The 23,189-nt window shown below is 37.5% G+C and overlaps 1 protein-coding gene across 1 annotated transcript; it reads right to left on the reverse strand.

The window, feature by feature from the left end:
- Positions 1-476: 476 nt before the first annotated feature.
- Positions 477-19,075, reverse strand: LOC131749779 (high mobility group protein 20A-like; the record flags this gene model as incomplete). Its single annotated transcript, XM_059051655.2, has 6 exons — positions 18,985-19,075; positions 12,961-13,108; positions 10,459-10,671; positions 7,087-7,219; positions 6,084-6,115; positions 477-552 (listed from the first exon to the last, which is right to left on the reverse strand). Coding segments are annotated over exons 1-6 (691 nt in total), but the record flags the coding sequence as incomplete, so codon positions are not given.
- Between the last annotated feature and the right edge of the window lie 4,114 nt (positions 19,076-23,189).

The following is a 23,189-nucleotide window of genomic DNA, read 5'->3' on the forward strand; positions in this document are numbered from 1 at the left end:
GAACAGCTGTAATTCCCAGTATTTGTTTGTTTTTTGATTTTTTAAAGCTGTGCAATGAGAAGCCTGAGGGGTTCCACAGGGGGATTCTGGGAGACTGGGCAAGCACAGCTGTGGGTCCACATCTTTACTGCAGTGGGGTCAGCTTTACTCGTATTTATATTTTGGACGTCCATGTAAGCTTTCATTTGTACAAAGGGTTCTAGGCTAAGAGCCTGAAAGCAATTGAATTAGTGATGTATATTTATTTCCTCTGATCCAGAGACTAAAGCAGCTTTGACAACACTGGCTCAGCTGTCCTCCACAGGTCTCTGAGTAGCTGCTTTTAATACAGAGTGAAATGGAAGCAGTTTTCTTCTTCCAGACCAGTCCCAGGGTCTGGAATATCACTACTGTTGCTTTTCAGCAATGAACTCCTCCCGACAACTAAATCCCCTGTCATAGACCTGAGTAACACAAAACAATCCTTTGGTAATCACCTTTGCTGTGGTTCAGGAATTCCTCTGTAAATATAGGGATGTCAAAAACAGACCGTTCCTTTACCTCTGCTTCTTTCTGTGAATCAAGAGTAACAAAATAGTTAATTCTTAAACAGAAACTAAATTAAACAGTAGTGCCTAAAGGCACAATGGTCATGTTTTCCTTAAAGAAATAGTAGGATGAGCAGGAATCAGTCTCCGTTAGGCTGTGAGGAAAATGTATTCACCTTTTCTTTGGAACCAAACTTTCATAGAGCTCAAGCAGGTCAAATATTCAGATCTCTCAGGTGACAACTGCTGTGCAATGAGAAACCTTAAAACAAACCTACATAAACTTCCCTAATGGAGATTTTGGAAACCATTTCTTAGCTGTGTGCTTTGAATAGTCAACAGTATACAGTCGAGAAAGTGGTTGAGGTAGGAATATAGAAAGAGAATTTCTAGGTGTTTTTTCTGTTGGTTATGTACATAAAGTGCTCTCTGAGATACGATTATGCCATCTAAATTTGCAGAGTGGACAATAAGAATTTTAAGCAGAGATCTGTCAGCCATGAGCAATAATAATGGTATTCCATTGGGATTTCTACTTTTACTTCTACTTATTTTACAAGGGCAGCCTATAGTTGGGGATCTTTTAGACTTTCTTCAGACACAGGAAAAACAAACAAAACCAAAAATCCAGAAATAACTGGGCCCTAAGTATGAAAATGCCAAGGATTATGTGAGATAGAAAAGAATAATAAACCTAAAATTAATTCACCAATAAGCCATTAAAAATAAAAGTCTCACAAAACCACTGCAAAATATATTCCACAATGATCCTTGTGAATAAAGTCAATATTTCAAAATGCTTTGGCTGCAGTTCCTACAATGAATTTGAAGTTGAAAGCATTAAGAACATAAATTATAAGTGTCTTGGCAGTATTTAAAATCTTGCATAATATAAGATGGTAAAGAGAACAGTGGGAAATGAGTACTGAAGAAATTGCTAGTGAAATCTGAAGATTCAAAAACCTTTATAACATAAAGAACAGTTTAAAAAATCTAGAAATCATTCCTATAGAAACACATTTAATGCCAGAGATAGAAGGTATCTTTCCTACTCTTGCCACCACTAGTCTTTTATCTTTGAACGCAACTATGATTTGGGGCCCAGTAGAAATGTTAAGCACTTAACAGCCTATGAGGGAATTCTGACAGCCAAGATCCTGTTTTCATACTGGTGTCTGCCACCTCAGAGGTCGGGGCTGTGCTGTGTGAGCTGCCTGCCAATGGCAGCTGATCAAGAGAGACTTCTAAGATGAAAGTCTGAAAAACAATGTATTTACCTGAAGACACTTTCACAGCACTTAATTTTTACCCTATCTTTTATCTCTTAAAGAAAGAAAGTGAAGTTTTCCAGAACAATTTAAAAACAAACAACAAAATTACCATTGAAAGCCCCAGTTTTAACATGCAAAGCTCTACCTCTAGCCAGCTCTTGGTGGATTTCAAAGAGAACTAACGTATGGACAAGAAAGGCTGGTTCCAGAAGGTCTTAGGCATATTTCTCAGTGACTTTCTCTTGACTCTGCTGGCTTACCATATTCTTTAACTCTGTTACTATACAAGACATAACAGATATAAGCATAAGTCCATAAATGACTTAGGATAAGGCCTTATGATTTTATCAACCCATCTTGTTCAGTCTTTTAGTTAACGGCACAGGCTTATATGAGATCAGTTTATCTAGCCATAGGTATGAATATCTGCCAGTCAGAAGGGTAGGTGGGGATGCTTGGTTCCCATTACCATGGTACCAAGAGCCCTGTCCAAGGCCTAGATTCTGCTCAGATGGGTAATTCTGCTCTCTTCCTTGCCACAGCAGTCCAAACTAAACCAGGCTAACTACATAAGGGTAGAGGACAGCACCACATAGGTGCATTAACACACTGCCTTTTGGTATAGATTCTTAGAATGCAAAAAAAGAAACACCAAAGCAATTAAATGAAACTGTTCAGTCTCTGAAAGGCAACAGAGAATTCTACTTAACTGAAGAGTCGTCATAAAAACCATCAGCACTCTTCCATTACTGAGTACATTACTTGGCATTGGAGAGGATCCTCTTGGGGGCTCAGATATACTTAAGCTGCTCCAAGGGTCACTCAAGGGATTAAAATCATAAGGATTTCATTACCTCTTCATTGAAAGGGTCTAATTTGTTCAGGCTGAGTGTCATTTTGTCATTTCCCATAAATTAAAGGAGAAACAAAATTATTCTTTCTATCTTAGTCCTCACATGAGATTTAGACACTTTCTTGAGAGTAACACTAACTGACTCCTGGGTCTAGCAGGCTGGCTTTTGATTTGAGAGGAGCAAGAATACTCTTTACTTTGGTTTTCATTCTATATGTTGAGTGGAGGGTAAGAGAACAGAGGGCTTTTGAACTGAAACTATTTTGCTGTGATCTAGGCTCAGGTCCAGAATTTCATAGAGAGTGATATGCTTCTCTCAAGTGCCCTTTACCTTAAGGAATGCTCTTAATATTGTGTACCAGGCTTAAGTGCCCCACTGCTATGCAGAATGGCTTGAATGGCTTTCAGGTCAGCATTTCTTTGGCTCTAATATGCTCTCCAGTAACTGCCTTGGCAACAATGTCTTAGGAATCTAAGTTCCATTAGGGAATACAATTGGTTTCTTTACTACATACACACAAATCAAATCATTTCTGTCTCAAGTGGCAACAAATTTTGCTGACATCACAGGCAACCTGGCCCATTTTAACTTGCAACACTGTTTATTCCATATAACGTGGCAGGTGCTGCCAGGAGTGCTAAATAAGACAGGGCTACAGAGGCCTGGCTTTCAGTCACAATTCTGCCTCTAACTAATTCAATAAGTGACTCTGGGAAGTTCTTTCCTGTCTCAGGCAAGTCATTTTCCTCACCGGCAAAACAAGGGGGTCAGTTGAGAGGATTTCTGAGGTCTTAGCAGTTTTGAAGTGAGCTTGAAGACTATTTTATGGCATTTGCCATTTTATTCCTAATAGGATAAGTAAAGGGAAATAAGCATGTTTTTAGAAACTGTGATGTTTTAGGCACTTTGCAAGGTACTTGCTCTTTTATTAACTTCCTTATAACTCTGCTCAAGCCATTTTACATATATATATGAATATAAATATATCTGAAGTGCCTCACAAAACCTGGGTCATCTTTAAGGTCTGATTCAGTTCCTCCTTTCCATGGGGGCTTCTGTGGCTCCTTTTGTTTTCCACTTGTAGTGCTTTCTTATTTTCCTTAACTCTTATTATACTCTAAGAGGTTATGTGTAACTATGTTTAACAATTGTCAGAGGTTTTTTTTTTTATTGCAACTCTTTTGAAATTACCTAGTTGAGTAAGATATTATTCAATAAAAACTGATAAAGTGGGGGACATTAATTGGGTCAACAACCTTACTAAGAGAGCTTTATCCTGATGTGGGCATACAACAGATTTATAGACCCTACTGTATACACATTTGAGAAATTACTGCTGGCTCTCCACCTACTCCCTCCTTTTCTGTGTTTCACATGAGTCTAATCCTGAAACAGGGAAATCACACAGAGACTTATTCCTTTTCATATATCATAGAAATTCATATCATACTAAATAATGTATTTTTAAAAACCTTCATTTCTCAAATCAGTAGCAGCAGCTTCTATGACTAAGTCTACTAAATCTTTTCTGATGGCAACTATTAACTTTATGAGAGGCAAAAATGCCACATATGGTTTGGCCAGTAAAATCCATAGTGATGAAAGGAGTCAGTCATTGACTAGAAAATGGGAGCTCTAATATTTTAGATTACTGTTCATACTCTCTTTTGTAACCATTAAGGATAGAGAAGCTATAAAGGATGCTTAATAGGGAAAAAAGGAAGTTTGGTAATTTCATGATATTGGTGGGTTGGGCACACAAAGGAAGGAGAAATAAGTAATTATATAAGTATTTGGCAATATGGAAAGCTTGCAACACTATTCAATTATGATTTAAAATATATAGTGTATATACAGTTTCTCAAGCAAAAAAAAAAAAAGATTTCATCCTAATTGAAACACAGAGATGTCATATATAACTACATTTATATAGGATTTATATGAAGAATAAAATGCTAATATTTACTATGCTTCTCACTTTATAATTCATGGATGGTAATAAATCTATTTGACTTGTGAATCTAAAAGTCTTCTCTATGTTTTGAAGGTCACCAATACCAAATTAGGTATGAGAACTACAACTCCAAGATAATTATTATTTTGAAGAAATGATTTCCTTGATTTAGTAAAAAACCCAATACATGCAAAAGAGTGTATCAGAAAATTCTTTTTGTGTAAATATCCATTGTTATTTCAACAAATGGGTTTTGTATAGAAACAAATAAGTATTTATGGAAGAACTCTTCCATGCAAGGGCATAATGCTAGATGGGATGGGTACAAGATGGACCTAGACCATGCATGCCTTCAAAGAGATTATAATCCAAGCGTGTTAATAACAGAAGCACTTGAGTAACTTTGGCACCTTAGCCAGATCAGCTAAGTGCGTAAGAGTAATATAGAGGGCTGTGAGGTGTAAAAGAAGTTGGAGGAAACAGGAAAAGCTTGAAGGAACTTGAAATAGGGTTTGATGGATGACTAGAATTTAGAGGCAGAATTGGATGATGGGAGAGGGTAATAGAAAAAATGAGTGAGGGAAAGAAAGTATTCTCGTGAAAGGAAGAATATGAGCACAGGCATGAGGCAGAAAAGGATGGGGCACCTGGAGGACAGTGAGTATTAAAGGTTTTTAAGTACGTAAGATATATATGGGAAATATGGGAGTTAAGGTATTTGGAAAGGGAAATTGGGGCTTAATTACAGAAAACCCTGATTGCTGAGTTTGAATGTGATTTGGTAAGTAATGAGGAGTCACTGAGCATTTTCATGCATGAAATTACCACAAATTTTATTTTCTTAGAACCATGTATTAATCATAGGCTACATATATATTTAAAGCTCTCTATGCAGCAGAGCCAACACACACAGGCCTCAGTCCTATACAGGAACACAGGTCTAAATCCTATTGCTTAGACTGAACCAATGGAGGGGAAAAGGCCAGTAAACAAATATGCACCAGTGAGGAACGTAGGCATAGTAATCAAGATAATGTCACTTGTGGTCTGTAGATGCTGTAAGTTGAATAGTTCATTTTAACTAAATGCTGGATTCCCTAAGTAACAACTTTTTGAAAGTCAGAATATAGTATCTGACGATGATAAATTATGGTCAAGTTATAGCTTTTAGTTGGTCTTCATTTCTATACCTCACTCCAAATTCCAGCCATCTTCAGCATTTAAAGCCAATAAAATTCTTGGACCATAAGAAAGGACTAGAGTTATGGGCTTTAGTTCAAGGACAGACTCATGACATAAGTGTCTGCCATATGCTAAGAATCCTTGAGCTAAAAGCAACTAACCCAATCCTAACTACAGGATAGGAAATACTCTGCCATTCGTTAAAAAACAGTCCAATAGCATTTCAAACAGCATCATTATTATATACATATATCATACACACACACACACGCTATGTAGACAGAAAGTTAATTACCTCATGATCATGAGTGGCCTGTCGGGCTGCATCTAAAAATATGATAGAATAAGAACATTAAGCTGAAAAACAAAGCAAAATAACAAAACCTAAGGAAATGACTGTGCTAAGCTACAAAAACTGCTGGTATATGTGGGCTCTCAAAACATACCATATTTTCTCTGATAGCTTTATTAATCAGTCAACAAAAGTTAAAGGGAATCCCATCTTACAGGTTATGCAGTTAGACACAAGAGAAACAGCAGACACAGTTCTTACCTTTGAGGAGAACAGGGTGGGAGAGTGGACAGGAAATACATGCCAAAGGATGTTTGCACAACATTACAGTTTAGCAGGCAAGATGCCCAAATGTGGAGAAGACGCAATAGCTCAGGAATGACAGGCTATTATGAGTGGGGCTTCTTTCTTTGGCAGTGCTTCCTGAAGAAGGGGAACTTTTAGCATATTTTAAGAGTGTGATGAACAATTTTAACGGAAAACAAAAGATCCATGAAGACCGGGATCTTCTGTATCTTGTTTACCTTTGCAACCTTAATGCCTAGGTGAGATCCTGATATGTAACAGGAGGTGTTCAATACATTTTTTGAATACACGCATACATGAATGAGTGAATTAAAAGGATGATTGATCACTGGAAGCTGTGAGAAATGATCACATGAAAGGCTTAGAGGTGTTACTGCAAGGTGGTTATGTAGTGTAGCAGAGAGATTTGTTTAGAGGTAGAGAAAGGACTAAATTGGAAAAAGAAGGAAAAGCACAGACAACTAAAAGGGGTCTTGGAGCACAAGCCAAATTGTTGATACTGGATATGGAAACCCAACTGAAATTTCTAAATGAGAGCAATGTGATTTTAATAAAATTCCAAGATGATGCTTGTAAGTGAATGTAGTACAATAGAGAAATGATAGAAACATATCTTTTATATTATTACTCTAATAGTTGGCTTTGTGACACTCCATCATGCAAAACAAACTACAAATACATTTGGTTCTGGTTCTGATACCTTGCCTATGAGATTTGCCTTTCTGACGGTCCTGGGTTTTCCTACTGAAAACCTTGTAGGCCTCAGTCTTCTGATACTGCTCCAGTTCCTTCATGTAACGCTCCTTATCTCTTTCTGCTTCATCAAGGTAGCGCTGGGAAAGAAATATGGAATTATTTTCAAGAAATAGGTCTTACTGAGGTAAAATACCAATGAACTCTTTGAAGAAAGCAAAGGATAATTAGCACATGGAAAGAAAAGTACAAGTGGGATAAGCTTTGAGAATTAAAAAAAAAAGTCACGTGAATAGAATAAAATATAATCTCTGAGTTATAAAAGAAATAGGTGATTCTAACTTTTTATTTTTATTTTTTTATTTTTTTGCGGTACGCGGGCTTCTCACTGTTGTGGCCTCTACCGTTGCGGAGCACAGGCTCCGGACGCGCAGGCTCAGAGGCCATGGCTCACGGGCCCAGCCGCTCCGTGGCATGTGGGATCTTCCCAGACCGGGATACGAACCCGTGTCCCCTGCATCGGCAGGCGGACTCTCAACCACTGCGCCACCAGGGAAGCCCAATTCTAACTTTTTAGACTACTGCCTTTCTTAACTTATTGAAAACAAGTTCTATTGAGGTCATTCTCATAAAAAATTCACAAGAAGATTATAGTTCTTCTACTAATCCTATAGATAGGACTACACATGGCCCTAGAGTCCTCAAGAAGACTGAACACCACAGAGGCACACTTAATCTTCCCAGGGGAAAGGATGGAATATTACTTTGTTTCTTTATCCCCAACCCACTCTGAGGAGATGATCTCATACATCAATTGGCCTTTAAGAGCCAGAAGAGTGGAGATACAAGGAACATAAAAAAGAATGACCTCACCCTACGGACCTAAAATGGACTACTATGAGATAGCCTGTATCTACATGCTTTGTGCTATTAATTATTTAAACAAAGTTCATTGATCTAATAGGATAATTTTGTTTAATGCCTTGTACTTTTCATTCATCATTAGGTTTAAGAAATAAAGTATAAAAATACTCTTCTAAATGAACACAAACAAGAGTTAGAAACTATGTTAAAAGTCTTGTCCTACACAAGACCCAGATGTAGGGGTCAAATGGCCAAATCTGGGACAATTTAAGTATCAAAATACTCAAGTATAGTAATAATTTATAAACCATTGGGAAAAAAAGAAATTCATATGCCTATGCCAATTGTAAATAAATAACAGGTACATAAATGGAGGGAGGAAGAGGGCTCTTGCTTAGATTAGAATGCCAAAGGCCAACTGGCAAATGTGGAGGGAATGCTAGAGTTGGAAAATCATTTTGCAACCATCATGGTAAATATTAGATCAGGCAAAAGTTATTAATGAATGCTAAATCTAGGGGGAAATTTTGATATGGAACAGACTATTTGAATGTTCTTAAAATGTCTCTGCACAGACTACTTATTAATTATAAGGGACAGTAAAAAACTTCAGTGAGTGAGCAAAATTAACATTACCAATGACGAATAAAAGACATTGTGTGCCTGCATATGTGATACCCTAAGAAGGACCAATGTCCACCTATGCAGTATTCTGACCAAGAATGCGTAACCTCAATCTAATCATGAGGAAACATCAGACAAATATAAAATGAAGAATGTTCTGTTGAAAGTAAACAAAAAGGAGGGAGAGGAAGAGGGAGAGACGATATTCCTAAAAAAATATCAATGTCATAAAAGACAAAGAAAGGCTATGGAAAGATCCCGGATTAAAGGAATCTAGAGATTTGACTACTAAACTCAGAGCCTGACCCCTGACTGGAATCTGAACTGGAGGGGGAAAATGTTACAGAGGAATGATGTTAGGTCAACTGACAAAACTGTAATATAGATGGTAAGTTAGATAAAAGTATTGTGTTAATATAAAATTATGAGGTTGTTAACTAAACTGTGGTTAAGTGAGAGAACATGTCTATTCTTAGGAAATTCACACTGAAATATTTAAGGATAAAGGGCTATGATGTATGTAACTTATTTCAAATAATTCAGAAAAAAATTGTGTGTGTGTGTGTGTGTGTGTGTGTGTGTGTGTGAGAGAGAGAGAGAGAGAGAGAGAGAGAGAGAGAGAGAGAGAGAAAAGAGAGACCACATGCCCAATCCTGCCCAGGAGAGTATGAGCGCATGTGCAAAAAGAGAAAATGTGTTAATAATAGGTCAATCTGGGTAAGGGTATTTGGGTGTTCTTTGTATTATTCTATGTTTGTAACTTTTTGTACATTTGAAAAATTATTTTCAAATAAAAATTTAAGAACAAAAACAAACACAAAAACCCTTGCCCTGCCTAACTAGTTAGTTATCACTGTTGATTATCCCTGGAGATGACTTTTGCTTTTTTCCTTATATACTTCTGTACTGTCTGAAAAAATTTTAAATGATGAGCATGTATTAATTTTGAAATAAAAAAAATTAAACAGAAAAGAGTAACTACTATGTACAGCTCATAATCCATTTATACACTACAGCTAAAACAATGGATGATATACTCTGTTTTCTATTAGCTTGCTACCACAGACACAGAGCTTCAAGTTGCAACTCAATCTGATCTCTTTGAAATTTTTTGAATTCAGTTAATTCCCAAGAGTATTTCAATTTGGTTTTAGTTTGTTTGGAATCCTTTTTAAAGAGTGTAAGACATAAGAGAAATATAGACATATATCAGATACTGAAAATGCTGGGAACTTTTAACCCCTCCGACAATCCCTACCATCACACCACTTTTGTGGCATCTCAACCAGTTTGTGGCTAACTTGTCTTTAATTCCTCTCAAATCTAACAAATGGATTTGTTTCAGTTTGGCAATAGGGTTAGTTTCTGTCTTGGAGGAAAGAGAATTCAAATAGTTCTTGCTTTATTTTTCATAGTAGGTTAAATTTGCCAGAACTCCAGTTTAAAAAGTTTATTAAAGCAGTAAAATCTTTTTCTTAAACAAAATTCTTATGTGACCATCAGAATTTTATCAAAAGACCTTTTCTCATTTAACTCATGACTTTTCATTTAACTTGGTAGAATAAACCATGCTGATAGATTTCTTAATATTGAACTACTTTTTACAAAAATCTTATATGAACTCTCAGCATATAAAGCAAATAAAAGTGGAGCTGCTTTGGTTCAGGGATCGTGATCTTAGAGTCCCTCCTGCTCACGTCCCTGCAGCAGACCCTGAAAGAGTATAAAAACCACTGTGGAGAAAAGAGCTATGAAAGACCCTGCTATTCTGGTCTCCTAGGCCCGTGACAAAATTGAAGAATCAACAGTCCATTCTCTTTGCTTTTCTGACAAAAGTTATTTTTGAGATATAATCAAAACCAAGCAAAGGATCAGGAATAGGAACAATTACCTGTTTTTCCTCTGGAGGAAGTTTACTCCATTCATTGCCTAACATCCTTGTAATTTCTGGAAATGGGACTTCTGGTCTTTTTGCTCGAAGCTGTTCTCGACGCTCGTTCATGAACCGAACATATCCTGTAAGGGGGGATTTGGGTGCATTGCTGTCTCGAAGAGGTTTCTTCCTCTTTCTTCCTTTGGACCAACCTCCTCGTTTACTTCTTTGCTACAAAACAAGAAAATAAAAAAAAACCCAAACCAAGTTACAACAACAAAAATATCCCCAAATAACACAATAATCAATACCAACAAACAAAACAGGATTAATAACTGCATTTTGCTACAATTAAGGCCCTGGATATTCAAAGCTCTCCAAACCTGTTATAGGTACAAATGGCTGCAATGCAGTTTTCAAGAAGGGACTCCAGATGGTTCACCAGCAGACCTTTTTATGTACCATACTACACAATGTTACACTAAGGGGCTATTTTAGTGCTAATCCCAACAGATAAGAATAAGAGGTACCATGATCACATAAGCTCTGGCCTTCATATGCACTTAACAATCCTGACTCCTGACAGGGGAATATTCTAAATGAGAAATGCAGGACATATACAGCACTGTGCCAGGGAAGCAGACATTGCTACAGTAGATCAGAACAACATGCTGTCACATGCACTGGGCAAAAGAAGAGGCAAGTTGTAGTACTAGGATTAAAACCATTCATGAAGGGTGTTTCTCATTGATATCATTCAAAGACCAGTTTATTTCCCACAGCAGATAGTACTATAGATTTTAAAATTAATATCTAAGACTTAGAAAAATTTCAGCAACTATAATATATCCAAAATGAATACTAGTTCTTTGGCTTGCTGGTTTATTTCTTAAGATGTTTATTTTATAAAGGCAGAGGTCTTTATATGTTATTAGTTAAATCAAAAGACAAAATCGCCCCCCAAAAAGTTTAAAGGACTGAAGTACCACTACTGTTTTACCACAGCCTTTTTCTTTGTCCTTTTAAACAGGATGCAAGGTACTTTTGCTTCATAATTTTACAAATACACATAGCCTATCAGTTAATAAAGTTTTATGGATACAAGCATTTTTATTTCAGAGAAGAGAAAGATAAGCCAAATGGAACAAAAATATCTAAATATTAATTACCATACTGTACTCCTTGAAATATATATAAAATGGTACAATAATTCAGCATTGGGCAAATGGTGTATTTGGTATCAGTTTTTTTGTTTTTCTTCTTGGTTTTGTTTTGTAAACCTAGTAACATTTAACATTAAAGCTAGCTACTAAGGGGGCTTCCCTGGTGGTGCAGTGGTTGAGAGTCCGCCTGCCAATGCAGGGAACACAGGTTCGTGCCCCGGTCTGGGAAGATCCCACATGCCACGGAGCAGCTGGGCCCGTGAGCCTGCACGTCGGAGCCTGTGCTCCACAACAGTGAGAGACCCATATATCGCAAAAAAAAAAAAAAAAAAAAGAAAGAAAAAAAAGTTACTAAGTATATAAGATGTTTAAGAAGCTTTAAGCATTCGTCATAATCTTTAAGAATGCCAACATAAAAACAATCAGCTCTTTCAAAATAAGAACAAAGACAAAAGTCAATGGTGGTACACTTTTATAGATTAAAAAAAAAAAAGAGTACCTTAAAACATAGACAATGTTATCAGTCATTTGTGAGGAACACTGAAAGTCCAACAAGGGCATGATGGCCCAGGTCCATACAGAACCTCTGTGTGAATTAGAAAAAGATACCCCCTATGGGACAATGAATGACTTGGTAAGTCTGTGAACCCTTTGGGCACATATGACTCCATGCTGCAGGGTTTGGTGAGCAGAGTGCGGTCTTGAGTAAGGGCATGCAGACTCCTCATTAATTACTTAAAAAAAATTTTTATTTATTTTATTTATTTATTTTTGGCTGTGTTGGATCTTCACTGCTGCATGTGGGCTTTCTCTAGTTGTGGTGAGTGGGGGCTACTCTTTGTTGCGGTGCGTGGGCTTCTCATTGTGGTGGCTTCTCTTGTTGCAGAGCATGGGCTCTAGGCGCATGGGCTCAGTAGTTGTGGCTCGCAGGCTCTAGAGCATAGACTCAGTAGTTAGATAGCCCGTGGCTCATGGGCTTAGTTGCATCATGTGGGATCTTCCCAGAGCAGGGCTCGAACCCATGCCCCCTGCATTGGCAGGCAGATTCTTAACCACTGCACCACCAGGGAAGCCCTAATTACTTATTTAATTAAATCATGCAACTCATTCAGTAAGCATTTGTTGAGCATCTAATCTGACGCAGGTATAAATTTTCTAGGTAGGGGAAAAAGAAGAGTCTACTTGTCTCTGTATCATTAAAACCATTAATATGGTTCTATGTGAAACAAGAAATATAAAACAGAATATTCTGCAGAATGTAAGGAGGCCAGAGGATGAACACCTTGATCAACTCCCTTGCTGACTGCTTCTTCAGATGTCTCAGAGACCAGTAACAGGAGGAGATGCTTCAGCTTACCTCATCTTCGTGCCTCTGTTCATTGCCTTCTGCTGTATTTGAAGACTCATTCTGAAGCAACTGACCTTGGGAGAGGTCCTCAACAAATTCTGGATTATTTGTGGATGATGAGGCTCCACTACTATATGGAACCTCTGGGTGGGTTATCCTGAAGAACGATAGGCAGAGTGGAAAAGTTCAGTATCAACAGCATCAAAATCTCCTACTTACCAAGGTTCAAGACAAATTTCACTGCCAGCAAAATCACATGCCAGCCCTTGAATTAATTCCCCCACCTCATTCTGTATAAATGTAAACAATGTCTCCATAGCAATTATAGAGCATTTTAAAAAAGGTTTCAGTGCTTGATTGGATCAGGTTAGTTCCATGAAGCAATCTCCTACTAAAAACAACTATAATCTTTCCCCCACAAATTACCTCTCTCCTCAACATAGACTTTACATTTTAGTTCTGAGCATGCAACTTTTATATGCTAGTTTCATGTGTCTCCTTTTCATGTAATAAAAGGAAAATACTATTAATGGAAAAGAACAGGAATGGGAGTTGAAGAGGCAGTTTGCCCCCCTATCACAAAAGAAAGCGTTCTTTAAGGGCATAAGAAATATCTCTTACAGTACATTCCATAGGCTACTCCTTCTTGGATTATAGTGTTTATTGACAATGAGATCATCTAAGAACAATATTATCAAGTTCAGTAAGTTCAGATATAAATGTTAATAAATCAGAGATATACATTTTCTGTTCCTATCATTCTGTTCCAGATGAGTCAGCAAACCAGATCTCATCCTTCTGAAAAATGGACATGAGAAGGTACAGATGACGGTTGGATCTTAGACTGAGTTATACCCTATTGCATTTAGAAAAAGGAATGGAAATAAAAGTAACACCATGCGCTAGGGAGTTTGGGGTTTGGGGCAGGTAGTGGGGAAGGTGGAAGAGGATGTACAAGAGAGTAATATTCAGTCATTATTCTGGAAGAATGTATACTCCATAGGGTTACAGAAAATACTTACAATGCAATATAAGTACTGAAACAGAGGTCTGTAAAATGTGCCATAAAGGTACAGTAGAGGGGATGATGAATTTTATATGTATGGAGAGAATGTTAAGAAAGATTTTACAGAGGAGGTCTTAAAAGATGAAGAGGCATTCATCAGGTAAACAACATTATTACAGGTAGAAAGAACAGGGTATAATAGGAGAAAGGGAAACTTTTCAGGAGGCTACTGCAATAGACTAAGTGAGAGACAAGGGCAGACAGGAGAATAGGGGAGACAAAGCTAAGAGATAATTAAGAGGTAGAATGACAGATCGAATATAAATAGTGAGGGAAAAAGAAGAGTCAAAGGTAATTCTGAGGTTTCTAGATTGGGTGATAATGTACTATTAACCAATGTAACAACTGGAATGTGTGTGTGTGTGTGTGTGTGTGTGTGTGTGTGTGTGTATGTGTGTGTAAGAAAGACAGATGAGAAAATGCTAAGTTTGAAACACTCATGGCATAATTAGGTGGAGCTGTCCCACCGACAACTGGAAACATGCCCTGAGAGAACAGAAGTGAAGAAAAGGCAGGAGATATTTTGGGAGGCATCAGCTCATGGAAATAATGGGAAGTGCTAGATATTCTCCAGAAAGACAATGAGAAGAAAAGTCAGGATAGAACTCTGTTGGAACAACATTTTAGGAGCAAGTGTTAGACGAGCTGGGAAAGACTAAGGAGGGCATTAAGAAATCTAGGAGAGAATACTGTTACAGAGGCCAAGGCAGGAAGACTTTTGAGAAGGGGTTATTACACAAGCAAAAAGTTGCAGATGTCACATAAGATAGGCTAAAAAGTATCTGCTAAATCTGAAGATCTGAAGGACTTCAGCTGTACTCCCTATACTTCAAGGGAGTATAGTTTTAGTGGAGTTATGGGAATAAAAAACAGATTACAGTGGACTGAGAAAAGAATGAAAGTAGATTCAGACTGTCCTTGAAAGGACAGAAATTTTATTTTTCTGAACACTTCTATAAAAAATAGAGGATTATAATTAGGAGGTTCCTACATTTTTGAGGTCCTGTGCAAAAGGGTAGATAGGAGAAGTTATTAACTCAATGCTAATTATGTTCTCTGAACAGTTGCCATTAGAGATCCAGTTTGATCTTGGCAGCTTTGTTTTTCAAATATTTCAATCATTTTGGATGTCTTACAATGTCTTTTCTTTCACTGTCATTCTTCATTTCAACTGTGCCATCAATTTTTTTTTAAACATCTTTATTGGAGTATAACTGTTTTACAATAGTGTGTTAGTTTCTCCTTTACAACAAAGTGAATCAGTTATACATATACATATGTTCCCATATATGCCATCAATTTTTAAGTTACTAACTCTTGCACATTCTTATTTCAGTAAAATATGAAAACTAGGTTTAGGAAAGAGTACCAATCCTGTGAATCCCTTGACTGAAATGGATAGGAATCAGAGGGAGTGATCAAAAGCAGCAAATGCCTTAGAGATGACAAGTTGAATAAAGACTGGAAAAAAAAAAAAAGGCTCCTTTGTTCCAATGAATGAATTGTCCATGCTCTTAGCTAAAGCCAACAACCCTTCCATTTGTGCCCTGGATCCCACACCCTCTAGCCTACTCAAAAACAAGTTTCAGCAATTCTGCCATCTCTGGCATCACCAATTCTTTCCTCTCTACTAGATTAGCCTAATCAGCAAACAAATGTGGCATTATTACTCTTATCTGGAAACAAAACAAAAAACACACTTTCTTGATTCCACTTCATTTTTCGCCTTTCCTTTATGGACCTGACCTGAGGGTGGTATGTTCCAAGATCCCCAGTATACTGAACCCCGTTTTCTGTTCTGTCTTCCACCACAAATTTAATGCCTTTTCTATCTTAACTAAGCACTTATCATGCACTGTGCCCATAACTCTTGCAGTTTGAGATGTGATAGCAAAACTAGCACAAATTTCTTTTTCCTTCTTCACGATTTCGCAGATAGAAGATTCATTCTCACCACAGATCTAAGCAACCTCAGCATATTACTACTTTTTTTTTTTTTTTTTCTTTCCTTATTAAGTCAAGAACTTTCACCTTTTCACTTAAAGGAAGCACATTAGGGCTTCTCTTTGGCATATCTGAATTGCCAGCATCACTACTCTTGCGCTTTTGGGCCATTATTAAGTAAAATAAGAGTTACCGGAACACAAGCACTAAGATACTATGACAGTCCATCTGATAACAGGCAGCTACCAAGTGACTAACAGGTGGGATATGCTGGACAGAGCGATGATTCATGTCCCAGGCAGGACATGGTGGGATGGTGCAAGATTTTATCGTACTATTCAGAGTGGCGGGCACTTTAAAACTTATAAATTGTTTATTTCTGAAATTTTCCATTTAATATTTTCCAACCATGGCTGACCGTGGCAGGTAATAGAAGCCATGGACAGTGAAACCATGGATAAGGGGGTACTTACTGACTTCAATTGTTTATAGTGGAAAGAATTGTTTATAGTTATTGACTTCAATTGGTCTCCCTTCATTCTTTCTTAAACCCAACCCAAAGGAGATAAGTGTTCACAACTCTTGTCAAGGTCACCAATGACCTCCATGCTAAATCCAATGTCATTTCTCAGACCTCATCTTACCGGATCTTGCAGAAGTATTTGACACAGTTCATCTCTTCTCCTTCCTTGAAATATATTTTTTACCTGGTTTTCAGGACCCTGCACTCCTCTGGTTTTTCTGATACCTTTTCAGGTACCCCCTTGAGTCTTCTTTGCTGACTCTTCCTCTCCTCCCTGACTTGTAAATGCTGGAGTATCCCCGAGTTCAAGTGTCAGGTCCCTTCTCTTTTCTACCTACACAGTGCTCATTCGTTTGGTGATCTCAACCACTCTCACAGCCTTAAATATCAGCTCTAATATGTTGATTGACTCCCAAGTGTCTCTTTTTAGTGTAGACAGCCCCTAACTTTAGAGCCCTGTATCAAGCTGCCTATTTGACATCTCTGCTTGGATAGCTAATAAGCATCTCTATTTTAAATTCTCTAAAACCGAGCTCCTAAAATTCCCTCCTCCACTTGCTCAGTTTTCCCCATCTAATTTAATGGCAATTCCATCCCTTCAGTTGCTTAAGCCAAAAATTTGGAGCTGTCTTTAACTGCTTTTTTCTCCCTTCTCACATCTCATCTGGTCTTTCAGGCAAATCCTGTTTGGCTTACCTTCAAAATATATCTAGAATTCTATACTTCTCAACACCCCCCATTCCTATTATCTTTGAAACCCACTCCAGTGAGGTTTTTGTCCCTACTACTCTGCCAAAAATACTCTTGTCAAAGTCACTAGTGAAGTTCTTTGAGTCATCATCTCTCACTTGAATTATTTTAGAACCGCAACTGGTCTCCTTGCTTCAGCCCCTGCTCCCTTCACTCTATTCTCTATATAACAGCCACAGGGATACTATTTTAAAATGTCAGATCATATCATTCCACTCAAAATCTCCCCATGCTTTCCCACCTCACTCAGAGTAACAGTTAAAGTGCTTACTCTGACCCATAAGATCCTAACGATCTAATCCCTTGCTACTCAAAGTACCGGCCTTACACCAGCAGCACTGGCATCATTTGGGAACTTATTAGAATGTAGAATCTCTGGCCCTAACTCAGATTTTCTGACTCAGTGTTTGCATTTTAATAAGATGTCTAGGCAATTCATAAGTGCACTGAATTCTGCGAAACACTGATGGAGCCTATTACCCCTCCCCCTGGTATACTCTGCTCCAGTCACACTGGCCTCTTGGCTATTTCTAAAAGGCAGAAACACTCCTACCTCAAGGCTTCCCCACTCATTGCTCCCTCTGCCTAGAATAATCTTCCCCTATAACTGTAGGCTATTAGCTAATTTACTTCCTTCAGGTTTTTATTCAAGTCACTTGTAAAGCCTTTCTGGGCCATCTTATCTAAGATGGCACCCCAAGTCCTTCCTGTCCCTCTTCCTTACTTTATTTTTTAATCCATAGTTCTTATTAATGTAGTATGCATTTTACTTATTTATCCTGTCTATTGTCTGACTTCTCCAGTAGAATTTAAGCTCTATAGGGGTTGGGATTTTTGTCCATCTTGGTTATTGCTTAATGTCTAGTGCCTAGAATGGTGCCTGGCATAGAGCAGACACTCAGAACATTTTTATTGTACAAGTTGGACTCGGCAAGTAGGCAGCTTTTAGAAAAGTTTTAGAGAACAGTTTCATCTGAATAAAGTCAGAAGGCAGATATTAATGAGTTAAGAAAGAATGTCAGGGAAGGAAACAATTATAAAGTATAGTCTGTTTTTACAGAGCTCTAAGGAATATTAAAATAATTCATCTTAGGGATTAGCTAGCACTTCAATCTATTAGTGAATACATTTCTTCTTTGGCAAGTAATGTCTAATAGAAAAGATAAAAATTCAAGTGGAACAGAGATTTTCAGTGGAAGAGGGACTACCGCTATTAGCCCTTTTCTATATTTCTTTATATATCTGTCCAAAAATACCAAAGAAAGGAGTTGGAGTTGGGGGGGTGGGGTAGGTTGGGAGGAACAGAAGTCAGCTAGAGCTCCTGGGCATCTTGAATAAAGAACCATAACTAAAAATCTAATCTTAAAACAACAACAAAAAACCCTGATGTTTGGGGGGAAAATTATTTTAATATCTGTGGCAATTCAGACAGAAAATGAATTTGATTTTCGAAGCTAGCCTTGTGGCAAGTATTTCCTTAACGGTGACTATGTAATTCTCTTAACTGGGAGTCACTGATGTTTCCTAGATCCCACAGTACTGCTGTTCCAGTTCACAGGAACCAGAGCATTGCAAATGACAGCTGAATACAGATATCAAATCAGTTTACAATGGCTCTCATTCTCTTTGCAAAGCATAACAAACGTACCTTCTATTTTTGATATAAAACTGCCTCTTTAGCACCTCATATGTTGTTAGAAGCTGTTCTGAAGCCTAGGCAGAGGCCCAGTGTCCCAAAGCAGCTGCTTACCCAGTTGTAGCCAGATCATTACTCTCCTTGGAGCCATCTTCATCTGCAAAAAGGGGAGGCAAGGTGGAACCAGTCATCAAGGTTTCCATCTCTCTGAAAGGAAGACAGAATAAAAAAAAATTTAATGGCTTAATTATTTCCAGTTCAAGTTGCATTAATTTAAGAGCCAGGCTTCCTTAACTTTATCACATCAGCAGCAGAATAGAAACTGACCTAAATATTTATTTTCTTGACTTGGACACATCAATTTGAACTTTATGGTTAATGGGCTTTTAACCCTGGTCTTATCAACTGACCAGACTAAAAACAGATTTTAACAACCAGGACACAGTTTGGAAAATTCCTTTTTGTTCATTCAGAATATCTTCAAAAGTATTCTTCATTTCCAGTAAAAACTGTTAAGCAGAGTAACTCAGAAGCACTGCAACCCTGAGCAAGTTATTCAGCCTCTTTGAGATACAATTTCACCATCTTAGACACAGACAAAATTGCTGACTTAACCCATAGGGTTATTGTGAAGGATCAAACTGAAAGTGCTTCATAAACAGAGAAAGGCTAAGATGGTAAGTGCTTTGAGTATTATTATATAAAGAAAGGTATTGTTATTACAGCATTATGAGTTCTTAACCCCAGATGAATGAATCATCCTTAGATTAAATGGTGACAATCTGAGTCCTCCAAAAGGAAATAATGCAAAGGAAGTAGAGGATGGAAGGCATACTGATGTGGTTCAAAATGAAAGAAACCACACTTCCAGGTCAGAAATATGCTCCACATCACCAGGATGACCAACAGTGGAAATAGCATGCACCTGGGCACAGGAAATAACTAAGCCTAATTGAAGAAAGCAAATAAATTAGAAGAACCTGAGGTTATCAGAATGAAAGGATAAAAGGACAAAGTGACAAAGAGAGTAATTTCGTTTAGCATATCACTACAAAGAAAGATTTTTCACTTTCAAGGCTTACTACCAGGGGCTTCACCCCATATAGCTAAAAGCAGAAGCCTTCCATACACCATGAAAATGATATTCAAACAAAATATTCAATAGTGACCCTAAACATCAGCCACTTAAGCAGAACTGCAAACCACTCAAGAAAAAAAGTGCCTCAATCAACTGGGAGAATTGAGGAACAGATTATGAAAATTCACTCAGGAGCTCCCTCAGCAGTTATTTCAGGTGCTGCTGCTAAGGAGACCTAGTGAAATAGCAATTAAAAGAAAAGCACAGCAGCCTAAGCAGAGCTAGGATTCATCCCACTGAGATGGAAATACGAAGAAAATGTAGATGACAGTGATGCCATATTCTAAAATGTTCAATATAATAATTTACTTACAAAATGATAACAGTGATGATTTATTTCTTATTCTTACTTATTTTCTTGTTTTCACTTCTTTGTTACTTAGCAGACCAAATTCCATAAATAGCTTACTGTGGAAGAAATGCATCTTTGTATATTCACCACCCATTATAGGTGGGAGAGCATGGAAGGCAGAGAGGAACTTCCCACTCAACCACAGAGTGTGGAGTTTATTCCACATGCAGGGATACTTGCTAACTTTTCAATTCCTTCAAGAGAGGGGGGTTTACAAGGGGCTCTAACAAATACTGCAAAATTCCATTCTAGATGTTTTCTAGGATAATCTTGACACAAGTGCACTTATGTTTTACTTCACATTATGCACAGACCAGATTAGAGCCCAGACTTTAAGGGCTGCTAACATCACCTTACACCAATATTCATTTTATCAAAAGAAAATTAATCAATTAGATGCCATATAATATAATTATAAGCCACAAGCAAACATTCAAATAGCCAGGTATATATCCACAAACCTTAAAAGGACTCATTTAATTGGCTTCTTTCTAAAAGTCTCCTTAGAAGTAAAGGACTTTTTGAGAGCCTCAAGCTTCAGCATAGGAAGCCCTTGGCATCCCACCTATACCTCAAAAGAAGATATATTACCTGGTGGGGGACAAATGAAGTGTCTTTTCATTCACTATACCAACATGATCCTCTTAGACTGTTTCCCAGATATCTTTAGTCATTTCTGAAATATGGGGAGGCAGCTGGACAACACAACCTTAACAACATATAAACAGATCATATAAACAAAGGAAGTTCAGAGAACACATTTCTTGTTGTTGTTGTTTTTTCCTCTTAAGTGTGTTTTACTCAATCCATATGGCTTCAGATATATTTTCTCTGGTGTTACTGAGTAGTCAGGTCCCTAAGAAATGAGTAATAAAGTGGGTGGAAGGTTAAGGGGCCAAAATCAACAAAAGAAGGAAATGAGGAAAAAGTCCAGTGAAACTCAAAGACCTCTAAACTAGTTGGGAAAATAAAATGATTTGCAAGAATTGGCTGGGATCCTGCAAGAATCTGCTTTCATATGGTTCATGAGGGGGTGATTCAAACTGAATCACAGCTACCAAGCCACTGACTGCCAAAAGCCCTTCAGTGTAGCATCTGTGCCTGATAATGTCCCAGTACAGAGGTCACACTAAACTCTGAAATTCTATGCAAAGCACTTAAGAAATGTAATGAATGCTGCTCTGGAATGGGAAAGAAGAGATATATGTACAAAGGCAAGGCAATATACAAGTTTGGTTTTCCACTGCAGTTTACAGAAACAGGTATATCATGCAGATGTTTTCTCGCAGAAGGGATTCACCCAGTGAAGGCTTCCACCTGGAGGTAAGTGGTATTACCTTGGGGCTTACACTTTGAGCCAAGGTCTGGGCTGTAACTTTGGAAATTCAAAAATCCCCTCTAACACTAATCGTTCACTGAAAACACTGATGTATAAAACAGAGTGCCAATTTAAGATATTTTAATAATAATTATAAAAATTGTAATAAAAATTATATCAAGCCACTAATCATAATCAGAACATTTCTTTGGTCAATATAGGGCCAGAATAAAGGCACTCAGGTGTAGCTTAAGAAATGTTCATCAACTAAGATTGTTCTAGTAACCTTTCCCAACAAAAGGGATGACCTCACCAATGAGACTATTTTATTCCAAATGTGTTCAACCGTGCTGAAAGTATAATTTGTACTTCTGTTTTCTGGGGTTGGCTCTTTTCAGGTACCCTTTCCCCACTTTACATATGTTAATCCCACTTCATTAAGCCCTCTCATGGAGATGCACCATATTCCTTCCCTACCACACCATCCCCAACAGTACACCTCAGAGTTGAGAGGTAGGATTCTGCCCTCATTTTTCCGTACTACAACCTTTATGGAAAATTTCCAGTTCCTTCAAAAGTCATGTTAATTGGCTATACCAATCTCTGATCATTACCTCCTATCATTTCACTTCTTCTTTTTTTTTTTTATCATTTCACTTCTACAACTGACCTTTAACCACACAAACCTCTATTTGTTGACTCTTGATTTTCCCTTCTCTGTCTAGCTTAGATTCTGTGGCTGCATTTCAAATATTTTTTTTGCCAACACTCTGTCTCACTTATTTCACTAAGCATAATACCCTCTAGGTCCATCAATGTTGTTGCAAGTGGCAAAATTCCATTTTTTTTAAAGACTGAGTAATATTCCATTGTATATATATAGCACATCTTCTTTATCCATTCATTTGTTGATGGACACTTAGGATGCTTGACTATTATAAATAACACTGCTATGAATGTTGGGGTGCATATATCTTTTCAAATTAGTGTTTTTGTTTTCTTCAAATAAATACCCATGAGTGGAACTCCGGGATTGTATGGTAGTTCTGCTTTTAATTTTTGAGAAAACTCCATACTGTTTTCCATTGTGACTATTCCAATTTACATTCCTACCAACAAAGTGCTAGGGTTCTCTTTTCTCCACATCCTTGTCAACATTTATTATTTCTTGTCTTTTTGATGATAGCCATTCTGACAGATGTGAGAAGATATCTCACTGTGGTTTTGATTTGCCTTTCCCTGATGATTAGTGACATTGAGAATCTTTTCATGTGTCTGTTGGCCATCTGTATGTCTTCTTTGAAAAAATGCTTATTTAGGTTCTCTGCTCATTTCTAAATTGGGCTGGTTTTTTTTTTTTTTTTGATATTGAGTTGTATGAGTTCTTTCTATATTTTGGATATTAACCCCTTAACAAACATCATTTGCAGATATCTTCTTCCATTCAGTAGGCTGCCTTTTCATTTTGTTGATGGTTTTCTTTCCCACACAAAAGCTTTTAAGTTTGATTA

The sequence above is a fragment of the Kogia breviceps genome, unplaced genomic scaffold, assembly GCF_026419965.1.
Source record: "Kogia breviceps isolate mKogBre1 unplaced genomic scaffold, mKogBre1 haplotype 1 scaffold_521, whole genome shotgun sequence".
Taxonomy (NCBI): Eukaryota; Metazoa; Chordata; class Mammalia; order Artiodactyla; family Physeteridae; genus Kogia; species Kogia breviceps.